At 38.5% G+C, this 20,092-nt stretch overlaps 1 protein-coding gene across 3 annotated transcripts in view; it reads right to left on the minus strand.

Annotated features, from left to right (window-relative positions):
- LOC145989818 (uncharacterized) overlaps positions 1-20,092 on the minus strand; it is a 180,003-nt gene that overhangs the window by 34,316 nt on the left and 125,595 nt on the right. For all 3 annotated transcript variants that reach the window (XM_083125182.1, XM_083125184.1, XM_083125185.1), the window contains exons 16-17: positions 13,169-13,302; positions 7,242-7,800 (exon numbers count right to left, since the gene is read on the minus strand). In XM_083125182.1, the coding sequence (XP_082981308.1) occupies positions 7,242-7,800; positions 13,169-13,302 (693 nt within the window). The remainder of the gene's footprint in view (positions 1-7,241; positions 7,801-13,168; positions 13,303-20,092) is intronic.

A 20,092-nucleotide genomic window follows, 5' to 3' on the forward strand; every position in this document is an offset into this window, starting at 1 on the left:
TTCAATGCATAAAGCTACTTCTCTCTTCTCTGTAAAGCAAACAACTTAACTCTTGCATATAAGTGAAACAACTGAATCGAACAAAATAAAGTGTCATACTTCCTTACATTATCAATGGGATTTCTGCTTCAGTACAGTATATCCAAGTGAAGTACTGTGAAACTGACAACATGCAGTTATACCATTAATGCTGACGAAAAGGGTATGTAGGTATTAGAAATTTAACACAAGGAATTTATAGAATTGCATTGTATAGGTACCTGATTTAGCTAACCACACATTAAAAAAGGAACACTCTAATAATAAAAGCTTCTAAAAGTTCATATACGAGGGGAATCCGGAAAAAAGCTCCAATGGTGGCTATAGGCAGCACTAGTGGTCGGAGAGCGACTCGCACACATGCAGGCAGGAAGAAGTGGCATGTAGCTGTAATCTGGTAAAGTTGCAATGCAGCCGGTTTAGGACAGTTCTAGGTTAAAGATTGCAGCTCTCATACAGTCTCCCACAGACTGCGAGGTAGTCTGCCTACATTGCACGCTCAGAATTTGCCACAGAGCCACCAGCAATCGTGTGAGGTGTGCAGACCGGACATCGTGAGTGATAGTATGGTCAGACGATGGTGCAGACAATTCACTGAAGGCCAATCGAATGTGCACAACCCCATACAGCTGTGTACACACAGGTCCTTTGCATCACTTCAGGTGAGAGATCTTGGACCACTCCCTGTACAGCCCTGGCCTTGAATGTACAGACTTTCATCTCTTTGTTTAACTGAAGATGTTTCTGGAAGGGCAAGGATTTGACAGCTACACTGCGGTAGAGATAGTTCCAGTCTTTGCTGTCAAGACACATATGTCTTGGGCATACAAAATTTAGTGCCATGCTACGACAAATGCCAGAACAACGTTGGTGATTATGCCAAAAATTAAGTTAAGACTCACTGTTACTAATGCAATAAATTACAACTGATATTCTTGTTTTATTTATACCTAATCGGTAGGGAACTTGATATTTTGAATTTTTTCTCAAAATTCACATTTTCAATTTAGGGCATGTTCTGGCAAATATCTGAAATTATACCTTCATGGTGTTTTTAAATTACTGTTTCAAATTGTAAGTCGTATGGCCTTCGCCTCTTCGTGAGAGTTTAATATCTTGGAAGTTATTTTCCATACCCCTTTTTTAATTTTAAGGTAACGGTTTTAGATAATGGAATTTTCCCTGTATATACTGAAGGGTGCATAATGACCATAAGTGGCAACGCACCAAAAAAATTAAAATCAATCTCACGTCACAGATACCGATATATTATGGCACCAAAAATTGGCATTATCTTTTTTTGACTTGTTAGTGTTACGTTTCCCAAAATTCGTGTTTTTGTTTTAGAACATTTATCTGCCAAATATACGAAAACTTAATACTCCATGGTGCTTTTAAACTATTATTTTAAATTGTAGGCCACATGGTCTACGTATTTTTGTGACAGTTTGATATGTTGGAACAGATTTTTGAGGAAGTAAAAGTAAAGAGCTTTCCATGAAGGTGTATAGGGGTGTGGAGTTAGGGCCCCACACTTTCTTGATTACGGCTGAAGGTGGGGGTGATGTGATCAGCAGTATGCTCCTGGCTGCCTTTATCCCTCAAAGTTTCCTCAAGGTACCAGCTTCATATGATGCTGGGTGGGTGCCGGAGCAGGTTGAATGGGTGGAAAACATCCCGTTTCTCCCCTGTGTGGGATCAACCCCTGGTCTCTCGCATAAGTGGATCGCACTTAACTTGGTAATTCAAAATGTATCTCGAGCGACAAATCCGAAGATGTGGCTCCCGTGTGACGGTAGATACGCACTCGATCTCCTGTTAGAACCATGCCACTTTGCTGTGATGCAAATGGTTTTTATAGAAGTTGAAAAAATCATGGGAAATACAAGATTTAATGTGGCTGTCGGTATTATTCCATGTTCGTATAACTCTATAGTTTACTCTTGAGTAAAATGTTGGAAAACTTGCATGTTCTATGTACACAAACATGGCCTAGAAAAGACAAGAATGTTGGATTTCAGGGAATTTTTCGTTGTTTTAGGACATTTCTTTTAAAAAAATTGCTAAAAACGCCAACAATTCACATTTTATGCCAAATTCGCATTATTTCGAAATTCTGAACGGGCGAAAAAATGTGTCCAGACATCACTGCACATTCCTAAACATAACTGTGCAGCAATTACCATTTTTCACGGTTTTGGCGTTTGCGAAAAATCAATGTCCCTACTAATTGGAAATTTCTTTCTGGCCACCCCTCGTATCAGTAGATGGAAAGTGAAAATTTAGCAGGGCTGGCACAGAAAAGTCAAAGTCCCTGACTTTTTTTGACACCTCATATTCCCTGACTTTTCCCGGTTTTCCAGGTCTGTCGCCACCCTGTAAATCCATGTGATTTTTATTTTATCCCTAATGTGGAGGGCATTCGATTCCAAACGGTTCTACAGATTCTTCGGGCAATAGACCGCTCCATTCGAACCACCAACAGAACAGGTGCTGCTACAGGTATAGCAGGACTTCCACATCACTGGCAACGGTTGTACACAATGCTGGTGGCTACATCGAAGGGCTGTAAAAGTTTCATAGAGGTATCTCTTTTGTATCATTCGTAAATAAATAAAAGTACAGTGCTCCCGTGCTATGCACCACGCCATGTAGGTATATAAGGTGTGGGGTTAGGGCCCCACACTTTCTTGATCACAGCCGAAGGTGGGGATAGGTAGCACTATGCCCCTGGCTGCCTTTACCCACAGAGTTTCCTCCAGGTACCTGCTTATATGATGCTGGGTGGGTGCCGGAGCTGCTTGAACAGGTGGAAAAAATCCCAATTCTCCCCTGCCAGGGATCAAACCCAGGTCTCTCGCATGGTAGTCAAGAAGTAAATAAATACATGTTGTTACCACTATTAAATCTCCAACCCACGTTCTGGTGCATTAATGAAACAAAAAGGTAGAACTGGTAGGTCATCTCTTGTTTTGGAGAAATGGCATTTTCATACCATGTGGTCGAGTCACCCTGATTAGATTACAGTCAGTGGCCATTAGATCACTAAAGGTTAAAATAATTTTCCAGAAAATTCTGTGGTGATTTAACATATTAACCCTAGAACAATCAAGGTGGGTCTATGGAATCCAGATGGTAATAAAGAAGATTGTTTCATCCTTATGGTAGTGAAATTAGTCCCCATTTTAGTAGGCTGTAAAACCCCGTTTCCACCAGCGAGCATGTTCTACGTGAGAGCTCTGTTCATGAACAATAGCATGACAACGGAGTTTCCATTGTAGGAGACATCTATTGAGCACAGACTGATCAAGTTTTGCCCACTCATCCTTGCACACTTTCCAAAGGCCACCAAGCGTAGTTACGCGACACTTTTTGACGTTTCTTTTCAGGAGGCCAAGCATACAGAAGTCCATGGGTGCTGCATCAGGGGGCTTGACATGTGTGTCTCTAAATGGGATAGACTTTACACCTGTCTCCTGTTCCATACGGGACATGTAGGTCACAGTTATTCTCGCAGTATGGCTGCTGGCCTTGTCGTGGTGGATGTGCACTTTGTCTATGTCATTGCCAAAGCAGGGGCATGTTGGCGGTGTATGTGGTCTAATGCATGCTTGGTGTAGTAGGCTGCATTCACCTTCACATTCTATGACACACGGTGTATAGGAAGCTTCCCATTTGTGCAGAAATCTGCCACTACCATAAACCCTTTCGGGAAACTTTCTTTGCAGGAGCGGAGCCACTTTGCATGATCCTTCCCATCGATAGAGCGGTAGTAAATCGCACATATCTGCTTGGATCCCGTGAAATACACCCATGCCTCATCTAAGGTGATAACATAACGCCATTTGTTGCCTGCCAGGTAGCCTTCATACAGCCCTTTGCATGCCGGCCGCCGTTGTGCAATGTACTTCACTGTGAGAACATGAACCTGCCACTTGCGTTCACTTTTGAGCCCCAAATTCTGGCGTATGATTCGGTTTACATTTGCTGTTGACCGTTCTACACGTCTGGCTATGTTCCGTTGCGTGGGTGGATTCTCCTTGGTGACACACTGGCATACCTTAGCAACGACGTCCTGACTGTGTTGTGGAGCCGATTCTCTTTTGCCGCTTTTCACCTGGCAATGCATGGGTTGAAGGTGGGTTTGTATTGTAATGGATTGCTGCATGGATACCCTTATCAGACACTGCGTGGATACCCTTATCAGACACTGCGAAATCTTTCATCTGGAACTGCTTTTTAATTCGGCTATAGCTGTAGCCCTCCCAAAAGGGGTGTAGTTTCAGAGGCATGTTGATCACACATAACTCTTCTTTCCCTTGTTTCTTCGATTACCTGTCTGGCCTTTGGATGCTATGTGGATCACGACACTACCGCAAATACAGAGCTTCTGGTGGTGATTCGAGAATGATACCATAAGGATGAAACAATCTTTTGCAGTCTTCTAAATCTTCAACAGTTCTCAATGTACTGTACGGTTCCTCTCAGTACTTTCCAGCTCCATTCTGCAGAGGTCTCTAGTTGAATTGTCAAAAAATTTAATGCATAAGCCATTCTGCTACATGTGTTGCAACTTTGTCCTGATCTAGAGACACAGCCCATCAGTTTTTTCTTTGTTTTTTTTCACTTATGCAAAAGTAACATTGTTCTTAGTTCATATGACACAGCTAACATGAAAAACATACATGTTCTACATTTAAATTTAAATCAGAGCTGAACTTCAGTTCAATATTTTACGAGACTATATGCGTTGCATATGCCTTCATAATTTGTGCCCCAAAGTCACTGTACGCATCAGTCTGGAGACAATTTTTTAAAGTAATGTTTCAATTGTATATACTGCAAGAGTACAATATACAAAGCATGTCCTGAAAGTAAGTTCTGTTTGCAATTTATGCTGCTGCACTGCAGCAATGGTTGGACACATTGGCAAGGCAGAGACGTCAGTGTTAGAGAAGACAGAGTGCAGACACTTCATAGTGGGTTACAATAATGTTGAAAACCTGCCGCGTGTGAAGTGCACATAAGTCATATGGTTTTTGAATACACGGAATGTATCAGCAACTGAAATTTACGATCGAATTGGTGAACAGATCATGAGTGCTTCAATGGTTCGGAGATGAGTGCAACAGTTAGAGAAGAACAGAACAATGTGCATGATGAGGAATGCAGTGGACAACCATCTCTCATGACAGACATGCTGTGGAAGAGATGATTAAAGAGAACCGACGATTCACCCTGACAACCCTGTCTCTGCATCTTCCACAAATTTCCTGGCCGCTACTTCATGAAATTTTGTCGAACAGACTGAACTTCCACAAATTGTGTGCCTACTGGGTCCCATGCTCGCTTACAGAAGCCTACAAGAACCTAATGGGGAGTGCATTACTGTTTTTGACCCGGTACTGTGAGGAGGGTGATGACTTTTTCAATCGCATTGTGAATGGGGACGAGGCATGGGTGTTGCATGAGACTCCGGAAACAGAACGACAGGCCATGGAAAGGAGGCACACTTCCTTGCTACAAAAGACAAAAGGCAGACCGGTTTTGACCACTCGGAAGGTCCTGTGCACAGTGTTTTGGGACAGACAAGGTGTTGTGCTTTTGGACATTTTGGAGCATGGCAAAACCATCAATGCCCAACACCTATTGTGAAAAACTTCGAAAACTGCATCGTGCAATCCAAAACAAGCGACGTAGCGTTGTTTTCATTCACGACAATGCTCGTCCCCATACAGTGGCCGCAATGCAACAACTTCTTACAGACTTTGGCTGGGAAATATTTCCTCATCCCCTGTATATTCCAGACCTCGTCCTGTCTGATATTCATCTCTTCTTGCACCTGATAGTTTTCCTTGCTGGCCAGAGCTTTGAGGATGACAATGCTGTCAAACAAGCTTGGTTATCAACAAAGGCAGCATCGTTCTTTGATATGGGGATACAAAATATTGTATCTCAACAGGGATGGCAATTATGTTGAAACATAGTCCAAGGCCTGTATTTCAGTGTACAATAAAGTGTTTTGTTCCATTACATTTTTTTTTTAATTGGCCAATGGAACTTACTTTCTGGATGACCCTTGTATGTATACTATTATGTTGTTTTAAATATATATGATTAACATTTCTCTTAATGAAGTTGTTAGTTCATCTGAACAAAATGTTTCACTTGGGATCTGAAAGACCCAACCTTTCTGATCATGTTACTATGTTTTGATGTTCATTCAAAGGTTAAGTAAGTTTTAAACATTAAACTGCACTTGGTATGCAATAGAAGAGAGTTTAATCAACATTTTTCAAAATAAGTTATACAAACATGTTTACATAGAGTACAACCCATGAAGAAGTTGGATCAAGGAAAAGTGTCATTTCTTTTCATTCTATGTTGATTTCCTAGACTTTTCCAGATTTTTGAAGAAAATTTAATGAGAGCTTGAACTAAAATAATAAATTTGGGAGTTTAATTTCTGAGAATCTAAAGAATTCTTATGAGCACTTTAATCCTTTGGAATTGCTATATTTTTTTGTTTATTTTTATAACACAACAATGAGGACGAAAGATGAATAATGTAGTGGACAGTTACCTTTCTGATATTAGAAACATGCATAATTTTACTTATTCCAAAGCAGAATAGTAATTTGAGTCTTAGTCTAGTGAAATTTATGTACATGTTTATTTTATTTCACTTCTGCTCAAGAACTAATGTTTATTCAGTGGGAGAGGGTGATATAAGGGACTCAGGTGACACTTACTTTATTGAGCCTATGAAGATGGGAATGTATGATGTGGAAAATAGTAAACTCTAGGAAAGGAACATCAGGGTTTGGCTCTGAATGTAGCCATTACTGTAACAGGGCTGGAAAAGTTTTGTCGGCTTTTTTAAAATCACTGTGATCTATGTAAAAAAAAAGAAATACTTTGCACTATGAGTTGGTCAACTGAATTCCTCAAACCATAAAAAAATGTTTCCATGAACAACAAGAACTTAAAATGAGAATATTCTTCATGTTTTTTGAACTTTATTAAAAAATATACTATTAAAAAAATCAATTTTTAACTAACCAGTAACTAATTTGTGACTGTATACAGCAGAGTTGACCATTTTTAAAGGAAGAGTTATCTGTATTAATAATTAGAGGTACTTCTACAGAATTGGTAACAAAGGATAACATGAAGATTATATTTAACATTTTGCAACTTACTTGAGCATGGGGCAAGTTTCATCAATCTTGAACTCTAATGCTTTCTCACACATTGCTGCTGAATGGCCCAAAGTACCAACTGCGGGTATATTTTGACCACTATATTCCACAACAACAAAATTCCTCAATGCAGGTGATGACACTGACAGCGAACTTAACAGTTTTTGTTGATTGGCATCACAGTTATTTTCACTTGCTTGCACAAACTTTCCACTTGAGTTTGTAGGGCTAATATTGTAAGTTTTCACTCCACCGTAACGAGACTTCCCAAGAGGAGATTTTGAATTTGGGGAAAATGAATCCTGTTCTCCTACTGAATAATAACTTGGGTTAAGTCTCTCATATTTTCCGCTGCTATTCTCTGTGGATTCTTGAAATGAATTGGCTTGCTGATTATTATATGAATCATACCCGGAAGGGGAAGTAAAATTGGAATACAAAGATCGTGATTTCTCACTTGAAGAATAAGGTTTTTCAGATGCACTTTGTCCACAAGAATACTTCACAGATTTTGACGTTGATTCTTGTGGAGAAGACTGATCCTGCACCCTCTTCAGTCCTAGAACAGATAAAACACACATGAAGAAGTCAATAAATTTTCTAATACCTTAAAAGTGAAATACTTCTGTATTCCTAATGATTACAGTATAAATAAGAACATGCATTGTTTGGGGATGGGCCCATAAAAGATTTTGCTGCTACCAACATCCAATCGTCACATGAGAACCAGATGGACATAATTACCAGTTATCAAATTTACAGAAGAGAAAATATTGTATTCCTAGCAATATGTCTGACAAAGAAAGAAAAGAAAGAAAAAACAGTACATTGGAAATACATGACACTACTTTACTGCTAAGAAGAATATATGGAGATAAGTCGATCTAACTCCAAATAGAGCTGAGAGCAGATATGTTAAACCAAAATGACAACTGCATTTTTTGGATTTACGTTCCTCTAGTTCTCATGCAATGAAATGTTCTGATAGAAAATTGCAAATATTGCACATCGAACCTGAATAGTTAAACAAGTTGACTGCAGTGTTAACTATGGAAAAGAAACTGAATATTTACAATTTTACTTTACAAAACCAGAGAATATGAATTAGATGTTTATATTCATAAAATATTAACAGAATTGCAGAATTCTGCACTAAATTATAGATTATTTATAGATACACCAATTAGCCTGTCCCACATAATATATACCATATTTACTCATGTATAATGCAAACTATTTTCAGAGGGGGGAGAGGGGAGAGAAAATAAAAGGAAGGAGGGGCACAAGGGCTAAATAAAATGTGAAAGAGTAGAGAGGAAACACTCATCAGACACAGAAAAACTTCAAACTTTCGCAGTAGCTACTACATCATCAGGAGTAGAAAAGACTTGTTAACAGAGTGCCATGAACAGTGCGATAGTGTGGCCTGTAGTGTTGCCAGGTCCAGCAAAAAATGTGTTGACAGTTCCACACATGCAAAATGTTTCTTCACCATGCTGTCGAAAACTGTGAGTGGTGGAAGGTGTAGGAAGAGGCAAAGGGTGTTGCTGAAGGATGTGGGGGGACATTACTGGGTGGCCTTGTTCAGGTCAGAGGATGTGGTTGCACTCATGAATGACACGTAGGCCCTCTCCCATCTTTTGCATACTGAGGTGTTGGTGGATTGGGGAAAAGGAGTGGATGATCGCTACCTGGAAGCAGTCATTGAAGGGGATATTGTGGTGGTTGGTGAGAATGGTAACAGCACAAGTCCAGGCTTTGGGTGGAGGAGCGGTGGTTGTTGATGTGGAGGTTCGGGGCTGTGGAGCTTTCCCCCAGGTAAAAGTTCCCACAGATATTGCAGGTGAGGATATAAATGAGGTTAGAGCTATAGCAGGTTCCTTTGGGACAGAGGGTGAATTTGCCAGTGGCAGTGTGGATCTGGAGGGGCAGGTTTTGCACCTTGGGTGGTTGCATTTGTGGGCGGGACGAGTTGATTCTGAGTAGGTGGATTGTGGTGGACCAGGATGTTTTGGAGATTGCGAGGGCATTTGAAAACCACTCTGGGCTTGTCGGGAAAGATACTTGAGGTGTCAGGATCACTGTGCACCATGGGAAGGAGGGAACGTAAAGTGTGTCTGATTTTGTTGAGGAAGGGGATGCAGGGGGATTGGTGGCAGGTTCCTTGGTGGCGGTACAGCCACCTAGAATAACGTGTGTGGAAAACGGCATGCTTCTGAGCTCTCTGGCTGGTTCCACTCGAAAATGATCCGCTAGAGGCGCTGGTGTTGACCCCGGTGCTTGGTGTTCGACTGCTTATAATGGAAGTAAATGGAGTTTTCGCTGCAACATCTGATTCCTTTACATGAAGCATTTCTATGAATGTGATAATTGCTATGATATTTAGTACAGTGGTCGCGAAGATATTAACGAACATTCTAGACAGTCGACCACGTCCTGTTATCGTCATACTTTCGTTAATAATACGGGAGAAAAAATACGCGTGGAATGTTCTTGGCAACTAAATTTTTGTGTATGAATTAGGTTCATTATTATCATCATCATCATTTCTTTTAAAGATATACACACTGAAGCATTTGTATTTTTGATATTTACTGTCTCTTTTCTTCCGCTTTAAATTAATCGCGGCGATGATGATAATGATGATTGCATCAAACGACAAGGGAAACCCCACAAAACTTTCTTAGTGCCATCGACATGAGTGTAAGGAAACTTTCAAACCAACGGGACAAGTGACACGGGATGTTCACACTGTCACACTAGTGACACACACTTCCAGACTGTAAAATAGCATTCATTGCACATGAGGGTCCAATCAGCAAACGACACGTTCATATGGCGTATTCGCGTGCTAATTGTTACTTCGGTCGGAAAGCTTCTTAAAGGAAGGGTGCTGAGAATGAAGCGACATGCTACAGGGGGAGTTCCCAACTAAGTGACAAGCGACATGGTGCCTTCAGTCTATTAGCAAGCGTTGCTTGCGAACAACAGATAGGCGACACGATAAACTGCACATTACAACAACAGATCTAGGCGACACGATAAGCCACACATGTTGCTTTGTCGCTTCTGCATTGCTCAAACTGGGCCATTTCCTCAATAGCTTGCAACATGTTGCCGTGGTTTGTTGTTCGCGCATATGCGATGCAATGAGTGTCTTGCTTTAGTGAGATTGCGCACCAAAGCGATAAGCGGCATGCGACACTTATCGCTTGAGGATTTCACCAACCGAACGCTGGCCTGTGCTTCCCGTCATGCCACTACGATGTGAAATGTTGCACTTCATTGGCTCCTTTCCAAGCAACATGTGTCACTTCGGTATGAAAGTTGCCTTGGACCGAATGACCCATGTCGCTTTGGAGTGAAATCCTCGTATCGTTTGTCGCGTGTCGCTTTGGTGTAAAATCTCCTTGAGGAAACGGTGCAGTCAGAACTTTTGTCCCTACGGTTCGAAAGGCTGCATTGATTTCAGTCTGCTCGCTTTCAAGCGACATTTGTGGTTTGTCGCCTCGGTATGAAATATCTCTCAGGATACTATTTATATTCTAATAACATAGAAAAATAAACTCTAATACACAGTCCAAGACCTGACGTCCGGAATCACATTGCGATGTTTCTTCTTGTGTTATGCATGCTATTTATTTATTAATTTTATTTTACTTTTCTTTCCAAATTAATGCAATTTCGTGACTGCAAATCACTCCACAAATATAACTGTTTCCATCAATTCACTTACCGCCTTTCTAGAGAAACAAATCTACACAATATATTCCAAAAACTAACTAAGCCGCATTACTTTCATAACAAAATTAGCACCTGGGTCGATCGCACTGCCATCTACTTGTCGTCGTCTCGGGGAACCAGTTTCTTGGGTCGTTTTCCACACTACGTTATTCAAGGTGCTGTAGTGGAGGTGTATAAAGCAGTTCGGGATATTTGTTTAACCAATGGTTGGTCATGGCTTGGTGTAGGCAGATGTTATAGTTCTGTCGGGAGGTGGGTGAGGTGTTGACCTCTGAGGGCCAGGGAGAATGGAATGGATTTCTTGGTGTGGAATGGATGGGAGCTGGAGAAGTGTATTTATTCCATATGGTTGGTAGATTTGATGTGGATTGAGGTTTCCAAATGTCCTTTCTTCATGTGCATATCCAGGAAGGCGATTTAGTTGGTGGAGTGGGTCCAGGTGAACTTGATGGGAGCTGAACTTCAGCTCCATCAAGAAATACTCAAATTTTCACAGACACGAGCTGCATCTTCAGTGGAAGGAGAAAAGATGGAACCGGAAGTTAGAGACCTGTAGAGTTGCCAGGTCTTGATCGAAGAAGTAGAAATACGGAAAAAAAAACACTGTTCAGCCATCAGGCTTGTCGAAAACTGTGAGGGGTGGGATGAGGTGGGGGTAGGGTAAATATTGGGTGGAGCTAGTGGGATGGGTATTTGTGGGGATGGGGATGTGGTGGGGAAGTCACTGAGTAGCCTTGTTCACGAGGTCAGGTGGTGGGGTTGCAATCAGGGCTGATATGTAGGCCCTCTCCCATTTCTTGTGAACTGAGGCCGGAAGCAGTTGTTAAAAGGGATATTATGGTGTTCCGGTTCCATCTTTTCTCCTTCCACTGAAGATGCAGCTCGTGTCTGCGAAAATTTGACTATTTCTACTGTCTGGTGAGTGTTTCCTTTCTCCTTCTTTGCTATATAGACAATATACAGGGTGTTTCTAAAGTTCATTTCCAATGCGTAGGAGGTGATTCTACAAGTGAAAATAAACACAGAAGTTCATGTGACAAAATGCCGAAAACTGAACCCATTCGGATTTATTGAAGTGGAAAAAAGTGCGAAAATTATGTTTACAAGGAAATAGTGGCACAACAGCCAACCATATGACCGCGGCGAAGGGCGTTCCACAAAGAAATGCCCTTTGCCCATGATTTCTCTCCTTGTGACAGAATGTTTTGCAACATCGAGAAAAGCAGCACCGTTCTGGCAGAATTCGAGCATGCACCTCCCGTCACATGGGATGTGTATCAACGGTATTCTCAAATGTGTAATTATAACAGAATTATTCAATTTTCCAGGATTTGCATAACTCGCAGGATAACTCAGACCTCATAATGTGTTCCATTGGTAAATAAACCCTAAATTTTGTGTTTAAAAGTTTATTTTGCATCATTTTGTGGCAAAACATGGAAGGAAAACATACCTCACACCTTTCAAAATCAGGAAAAATGAGCATTACAGCATGCTATTCACATCTCATTAAACAAAATATGCAGTTTCTAAGAATCAACAATTTGCATCTAAATGAACAGAATATGTATAGTTCACAAAAGATAAGGTGAAGCATACTACCTTCATTCCAACAAGCCATTGAAGGTCATAGGGTGTGTGGCAGTAGCAGTTCTACACATTCACAATCTTGAGGTACCATGCTCCATCTTTAGCCCTCACCCCCACCTATTAGAGGCTGGGTGGACCCCAGAGCCATCTAATGCATGCACAAAAGATCACCTACCGTGGTCCATAGCAGAAGCCATCAGTTTAAAAGCAAATACATTTGTGAAGTAATGTTTGTTCTCAGATGATTAATTGGCCAAAAATCTACCTTTTAAAATAATTTGGACACCAATCAATTCATATCCTTATTCTCGTGAACAATTTTGTACTGTTTGTGTTTGTGAAGTGACTTACTCCCATTACTTTATGACAGTAATGGTCTCCTCAAAAAAGAAGGAATGTGTTATTTAATATATCAAATAGTTAATAAAAATATAAATCCATGATATTACGGCCAGGAAGTCGAACTTTGTTTCACTGTCACTCGAAGCTGAAAATAGTATTTTGCAAATAATACAAAATCTAGCCACTCCTCCTGACTCCAGCAACTACCTTACTTAAAGAAAAAAAATTTCAAGACTCACAATGTGATCTACCTTTGATCTTCGCACTCGCAGCTTCTGACCCTTGTACGAACGTACGTTGAAGTTTGGACTTCTTATTTTCTCTGTAGTCATCAACTATACCCTCTGCCAAGTGTGCGACCAGTTTCATTGTCTCTGCAGGATATCTGCAAAAGGTATTAACAAATCAACAACAAATCTGTACAATAGAGAAGAGAAAACAGTAAGTGTTTCCAGTGCTAAAACTTTCATGGAAACAGGTGTGTACATTTCTTTGAAGTATAAAACCCTATGATAGAGATCAACAGAAAATAATGCCCTTGATTTAACACCAAATCAATTCATATACATGTCTGGTATCTACCTAACAATCACCACTGACAGTGTTTGAGTATTGATTTTAGTGAAAATTGTATTTGAACTCAAAATAATGTGACATCTCAACAGCCTTGTGACATAATATGTTTATTTTTAAGATTTAAAAATTTTTGTTATGATATTGGGTCATATATTGCCAAATCAACAAAGTTCACAACCCGACCATCTCAGAATTTTCTGAAACTCTACTATTTGGTAGTCTTCATGAAGATATGAAATCCTGAGAAATTGTACCTTCCTGTCTGGCATAGTTATGGAGTTTTGAGGGCTCGAAAATACAAAAAATTGTTGATTTTTAGTCTGCGCTTGAGACTTTCATGGATAATTGCTCTTACTCTAATTGATGTAGAGAGCTGGTTGTAGTCTTGTTTGAAAGGACATGAAATAAGCTTTCCAACGGTGTATCACATCACTATATTTAGAATAAAATCTTTTCAAGGTCTTCCACTTTGACCTTTGGACCTTGAACTTTTGAAGATGCATATCTATGATTTCCTTGGAACTGAAATATATTGTTAACACAAGGTTACACTATAACATAACCAAGTTTGAAGTTGGGACGATTATGGGATAATTAAAGAAAAATAATTTAATTAGTATAAGTGTATTATTTCAGCCGGTCATTTCTAGTGGGAGTTCGCAACACTGTTGTTATTTACTTTTAAGAATAATATGATTATCTACAGTAGTGAAAAATGGACAAGAATTTTTGTTTCCTGAGAAACAACTTACATGCACCACAGTTCACAGGTTGTTCTTCAGTATTCATTCATTCATTCATTCAGTCTTTGCATGGCAAGCTGGCTTTCATCTGTTGTTAAAGTGTACACTCTTCTTGTAGCAGTGGAACGATCCACTTTTGTTAGAACATTGCACGTTGGGACCCAACAAATGTCCAGTTGAACCAAATGGGAACATATAAATGATCCTGATGGTCCGTGAGGTTGAAGAAAGTTAATTTGTATATCACCGGTGTCTTCAGACACTTTATGAACACATACTAGCCACCAGTTGTTATTATATACACAAGTATAATATCCAGTAATATCTGTGAATTCTAAGACATTTTAACATATTATGAAACTATGTTCTATAAATTCATCACATGCAGAATAACATTTCATATGTATGACATCTTTTGTAAAAGGAAGTACTGCATGAACCTTTTTGATTCCTGGAATGGAATTAACTTTAGAAAATCGGTCAACAACATAGAAAAATCATCCTCATGGTAGGCAACATTGATGAAGTTTTTGCGATTTTTATAGTGTGCTGCTGCTCCACCAGAAAAGTAAAATATCTTGACCAGGTTTTCAAAACCAAATTTATCCTTCAAAAATGTAATAAATACTTTCTGGAGTAAGTGAACTAATGTTTTATCATGCTATCTGATATGGCAATCAAATTTTCAGTTATGATTGTCGAAGTATTGGGATTTCCATAATAAATAGTGAAAGGATATATTGTTGTTGCTTGACCATTGTTCCAATGAAAACCTTGTGAGGCATCTTGCAACACAAAGGAGTAATTTTCTGCAAAATCACAAAGTACAATGTAGTGCCTATCAAGAACTGTTTCTTTTGAATGCTCGAGAAATTAAACTTGTTGGCATGAAAGAATTTCCGATCAGGTGCACATTTTTTCGACTAGAATTTCTATGAATTCTGCAGACTTCATTGATGTTTCAAGTGTTGATCTGTCTGTGGACATGCACTGTTTGTTCCTGCTTTGGTGTTAATTTCCAGGTGATACTTATTAATTTCAAAATGTGGACTGTCAAGGTTTCCACGGATCTCAAAATCTTCAAGGCTTCCTAATCTGGATGATGCCATGATGCTGGTGATCAAGATATCTTACTTTAAAAAAGTCAGTTCAAATTAGAACTGTCACACTAAACACACTGCTGCACACATTATTCACTTTCTAGTTGCAGAAGTATTGCAGATTAGCAAGTCTGCAAATGCAAGAGTGCAGTGTTGCAAACTCCCACTAGAAATGACCAGCTGAAAAAATACACTTATACTAATTAAATTGTTTTTCTTTAATTATCCCATAATCGTCCCAACTTCAAATTTGGTTATGTTATAGTGTAACCTTGTGTTAACAATACATTTCAGTTCCAAGGAAATCACAGACATGCATTTTCAAAAGTTCATCCAAAGGTCAAAGTGGATGACCTTGAAAAGATTTTATTCTAAATATAGTGATGTGATACACCGTTAGAAAGTTTATTTCATGTCCTTTCAAACAAGACTACAACCAGCTCTCTACGTCAATTAGGGTAAGAGCAATTATCCATGAAAGTCTCGAGCGCAGACTAAAAATCAACAATTTTTTGTATTTTCGAGCCCCCAAAACTCCATAACTATGCCACACAGGAAGGTACAATTTCTCAGGATTTCATATCTTCATGACGACTACCAAATAGTAGAGTTTCAGATAAATCCGAGATGGTCAGGTCAGAAATGACACTTTTTTTTTTTGTTGATTTGGCATGGAATGACCCTATTGTAGAAAACCCAAGACTTTATATGTACTCTGAAAAGAAAATTCACCAGGAGACAATTTTTATCATCTAAAACAGGATCTATCTAGGAAGCCTTGGCATTGTGCAAGAACGCAGCAAAGCTAATATATATACAGGGTGTCTGGTAATTAGATGTATTCCCTGAAAGGGGTTAAAGTAGAGACAATTTGCAATAAATTTGACCATATGATACCCCGTCCGAAAATTAGTAGTTTTCGAGATAATCGAGTTTCAATTGTTTTTTTAAAAAATGACAATTTTCCACATAAAAAGATGAATTGAGAAAAAACTGCTCATTGTATGGAACTTATTTCAGCGTTTTCTGATAGCTAGCAAATAAGTGGTTCATTGAAAAAAAAAGTTTTTCCCAAATAACAATCACATGTAAGTAACGGGTGGGTCTAAACTTACAAGTGATGATAAAAAAATGCACTCTTAGTTTACTTGACAACGTATTAATAACAAAAATGGTATGACACGAAGCGTACAAATTACGTAAATTACTTCCTTGTGACATCTGCTATCCAACAAGGTACAAATGTTGCTAACATTCATATTTGTGTACAAGAAATAATACTTCATTCATCTTCATGTGAATGGAATCAATGAACAATACAATTAAAGAACATTACACGTCTTGCTCGAAGTGGGCACCTCCATTACGAATGCAGGCACGCAGGTTTTTATGGACATTTGGTCTCTTAACTCGTGATGTGATGGTGGTCTTGACGTGTTCACCAGCTGTTAAGATCCTCTCCCTGAGCTCTTCTTGTGAGTTTACCGGTGTCTTGCCATGTGGCTCCAAATGTAAAAGTCGCAAGGCTTCAAATCGGGGGATCCAGCCGGCCAGGGAATCGGACCGCCTCGGCCAATCCATTTCTTTGGGTAATTTTCATCCAGCCACTGTCGCACGCCCAAGCAGAAGTATGGATGGGCGTAATCAACAATCATTTCATCGAGCCATTTTTCATGCCCAAAATCTTAAATGGCATCACTTATGAACATTTTTTGAGGAACGGGATGGCAATGTTGTTGGAGGATGTGCCTCTAGCTACAAGACGTGACATGATTTATCATCATGATGACTGCCCAGCTCGATCCCTCTATCGATTTGACGCCTTGCGACTTTTACATTTGGAGCCACATGACAAGACATCGGTAAACTCACAAGAAGAGCTCAGGAAGAGGATCTTAACAGCAGGTGAACAAAAACCTGCGTGCCTGCATTCGTAATGGAGGTGCCCACTTTGAGCAAGACGTGTAATGTTCCTTAATTGTATTGTTCATTGATTCCATTCACATGAAGATGAATGAAGTATTATTTCTTGTACACAAATGTGAATGTTAGCAACATTTGTACCTTGTTGGATAGCAGATGTCACAAGGAAGTAATTTACGTAATTTGTACGCTTCGTGTCATACCATTTTTGTTATTAATACGTTGCCAAGTAAACTAAGAGTGCATTTTTTTATCATCACTTGTAAGTTTAGACCCACCCGTTACTTACATGTGATTGTTATTTGGGAAAAACTTTTTTTTCAATGAACCACTTATTTGTTAGCTATCAGAAAACGCTGAAATAAGTTCCATACAATGAGCAGTTTTTTCTCAATTCATCTTTTTATGTGGAAAATTGTCATTTTTTAAAAAAACAATTGAAACTATTATCTCGAAAACTACTAATTTTCGGACGGGGTATCATATGGTCAAATTTATTGCAAATTGTCTCTACTTTAACCCCTTTCAGGGAATACATCTAATTACCAGTCACCCTGTATATCACTCATTACCTCTTCAGATCATTTGAATAACATAACTTTGAAGTCTTACAGACTCCTCGTGGCTTTACTGACACTTTTGCAGCAGTTGTTGTGTTGTTTCACCAGGGAAGCCAGAATTGGCATGGTTCACGCCTTGGTTGCTTCTGGCGGGAATAGTAAAATAGTAGAGCAATGACTGAGTTTATGTACTCTGAAGGAGGAAAAACAATAGCTGAATTATATAAAGGTAGCACTTTTTTCCCTTTTTAGAGATATTTAACTTTGTTGATGATACACTGTTAATGTTAATACCCTGCAGATAAAATATACATAATTTATAAAACATTTTTACTAATGTTACAACATCTATTCAAATTTCTTACACGTGTCATACAAGACACAAATTAATTTGTGAATGATAAAGCCTTTATCCTTTAAATTATTTTTTAGTGTTTTGTAGGCTGATTTGGATTTTTTTGGGTAATTTTCGTAAATTAGTTTGACTTTTCGTTTGAGGTTCACTTTATGCAAAGAAAGGTAAATCAGGACTAAACCTAGAATTCAAAGTGGGATACGAACCACTATGTGTGTCCACTGGGTAGAGAACCTGATTTTTTGTAAATTGTTCATTAATATTGTTATATGTTGGGTTAGCAATTCATTTTGTTTCTCTTGTATGTACGCATTGCTTGCATTGTAGAATTATTTTCTTCTAGTTTACGGTTATTACAAGCATAATGTGCCACAGATGCATTACACAGATGGCTTATTGAGATGAAGGTTAACCCAGTAGAATAATGGGAAATGGTTCGATGGTTTACTGTATGTGCAAAATTACAATTACTTTATATTTTTATATTTGATGGAAAAATTTATCAGCAAAGTAATGGTCTATCAATGGGAAACCAGTATCTGGAATCATCTCCAGCATTTTCCTTCATTACATAGAATCTCCAATTGTTAATCAGATAGGTGCGGATATACTCTACATCAGATATATAGATGATGTGCTAATTATTGCTAAAAATGAAAACACCGTTAAATGAATCACATCGTCGCATAAAATTCACTTGTGAACCCATGAATAACAATGTAACTTCTTTCCTTGATCTGAAAATTAAGACAACTGACACAACAATCCATAGGAAAAAATTAGCAGGAGAAAAATACATCCATGCCAATTTAGAACATTCTCGTATAACAATGGATAAAATATTTTTAAATTTTTTCCTGAGAGCAGAAAGACTATGTTCTAATAATAAGGATATCAAAAATGAAGAAGAAAGGCTTCTTATTATAGCAAAAGAAAATGGCTTTCACACTAATAGAATAAACCAAATCAAAAAACAAGTCGCAAGACAACTAAAGGAAAAGAGAAATACAGACAAAGATGAAAAATCTGTTGAAAAGAAATTTGTGTGCATTCCATTCCACAAGGGATTTTCACATAAAATTGCCAACATTTTTAGAAGATTTAATTTCAAAATTGTTTTTAGATCACCAAGAAGTATGGAATGTACATTTAATTAATTCAAAATGAGAAACTCTCTACCAGATGTGGAAACCACAGGAATATATAATATAAGTTGTTCATGTTCAAAGGATTATGTAGGACAACCAGCAAGGAAAATGGCAATAAGATGGCACAAACATGATTTGGACATTATAAATCTAAACCCAAGAACAGGTTTGTCAGCTCACATCATCGAAGAGAAGCATTTGATTAAAAAGAGAAGGGTTTTAAAAAGATTGACGGAAAACATAGAGTTGAATGTCTGGGAAGCTTCGTTCATTGCAGAACACTGGAATAAATTAAATAATGAAAATGGCAACATAGATCCAGTATGGAGTTTTCTTTTTCACAAATAGAGTAAGCCGCCATCTTTAAAATTTAATGTAACAGAAAACATCAAGAAACTTTGTGAAAACAATACAACTTTGAATTACCTGATGATATTTGGGATTCATAATTTTAAATAAAAAATAATATGATCAATTTTTTTTTATCTGAAATAAAAATAAAACAGACTGCTTCTTTTCACAGTTAGGTAGCTATATTACAACAATGTAACATTAACAACATCCATTATATAACCTATTCTTTTTGTTTAAAAAATTGCCAACCATTGTTATAGCTGTATCTTTAGTCAAAATATAAATAAATGTATGATGAAGGGAGCATGTGTTCTCCTAAAACGTCACAACGAAAAACTGTTTTGTTATGCTTGTAATAACCGTAAACTACAAGAAAATAATTCATTTTGACTTCCAAAATCTATTTCCGTGTCAAG

Source organism: Lepisma saccharinum, chromosome 7 (assembly GCF_977018435.1).
Source record: "Lepisma saccharinum chromosome 7, izLepSacc3.1, whole genome shotgun sequence".
Taxonomy (NCBI): Eukaryota; Metazoa; Arthropoda; class Insecta; order Zygentoma; family Lepismatidae; genus Lepisma; species Lepisma saccharinum.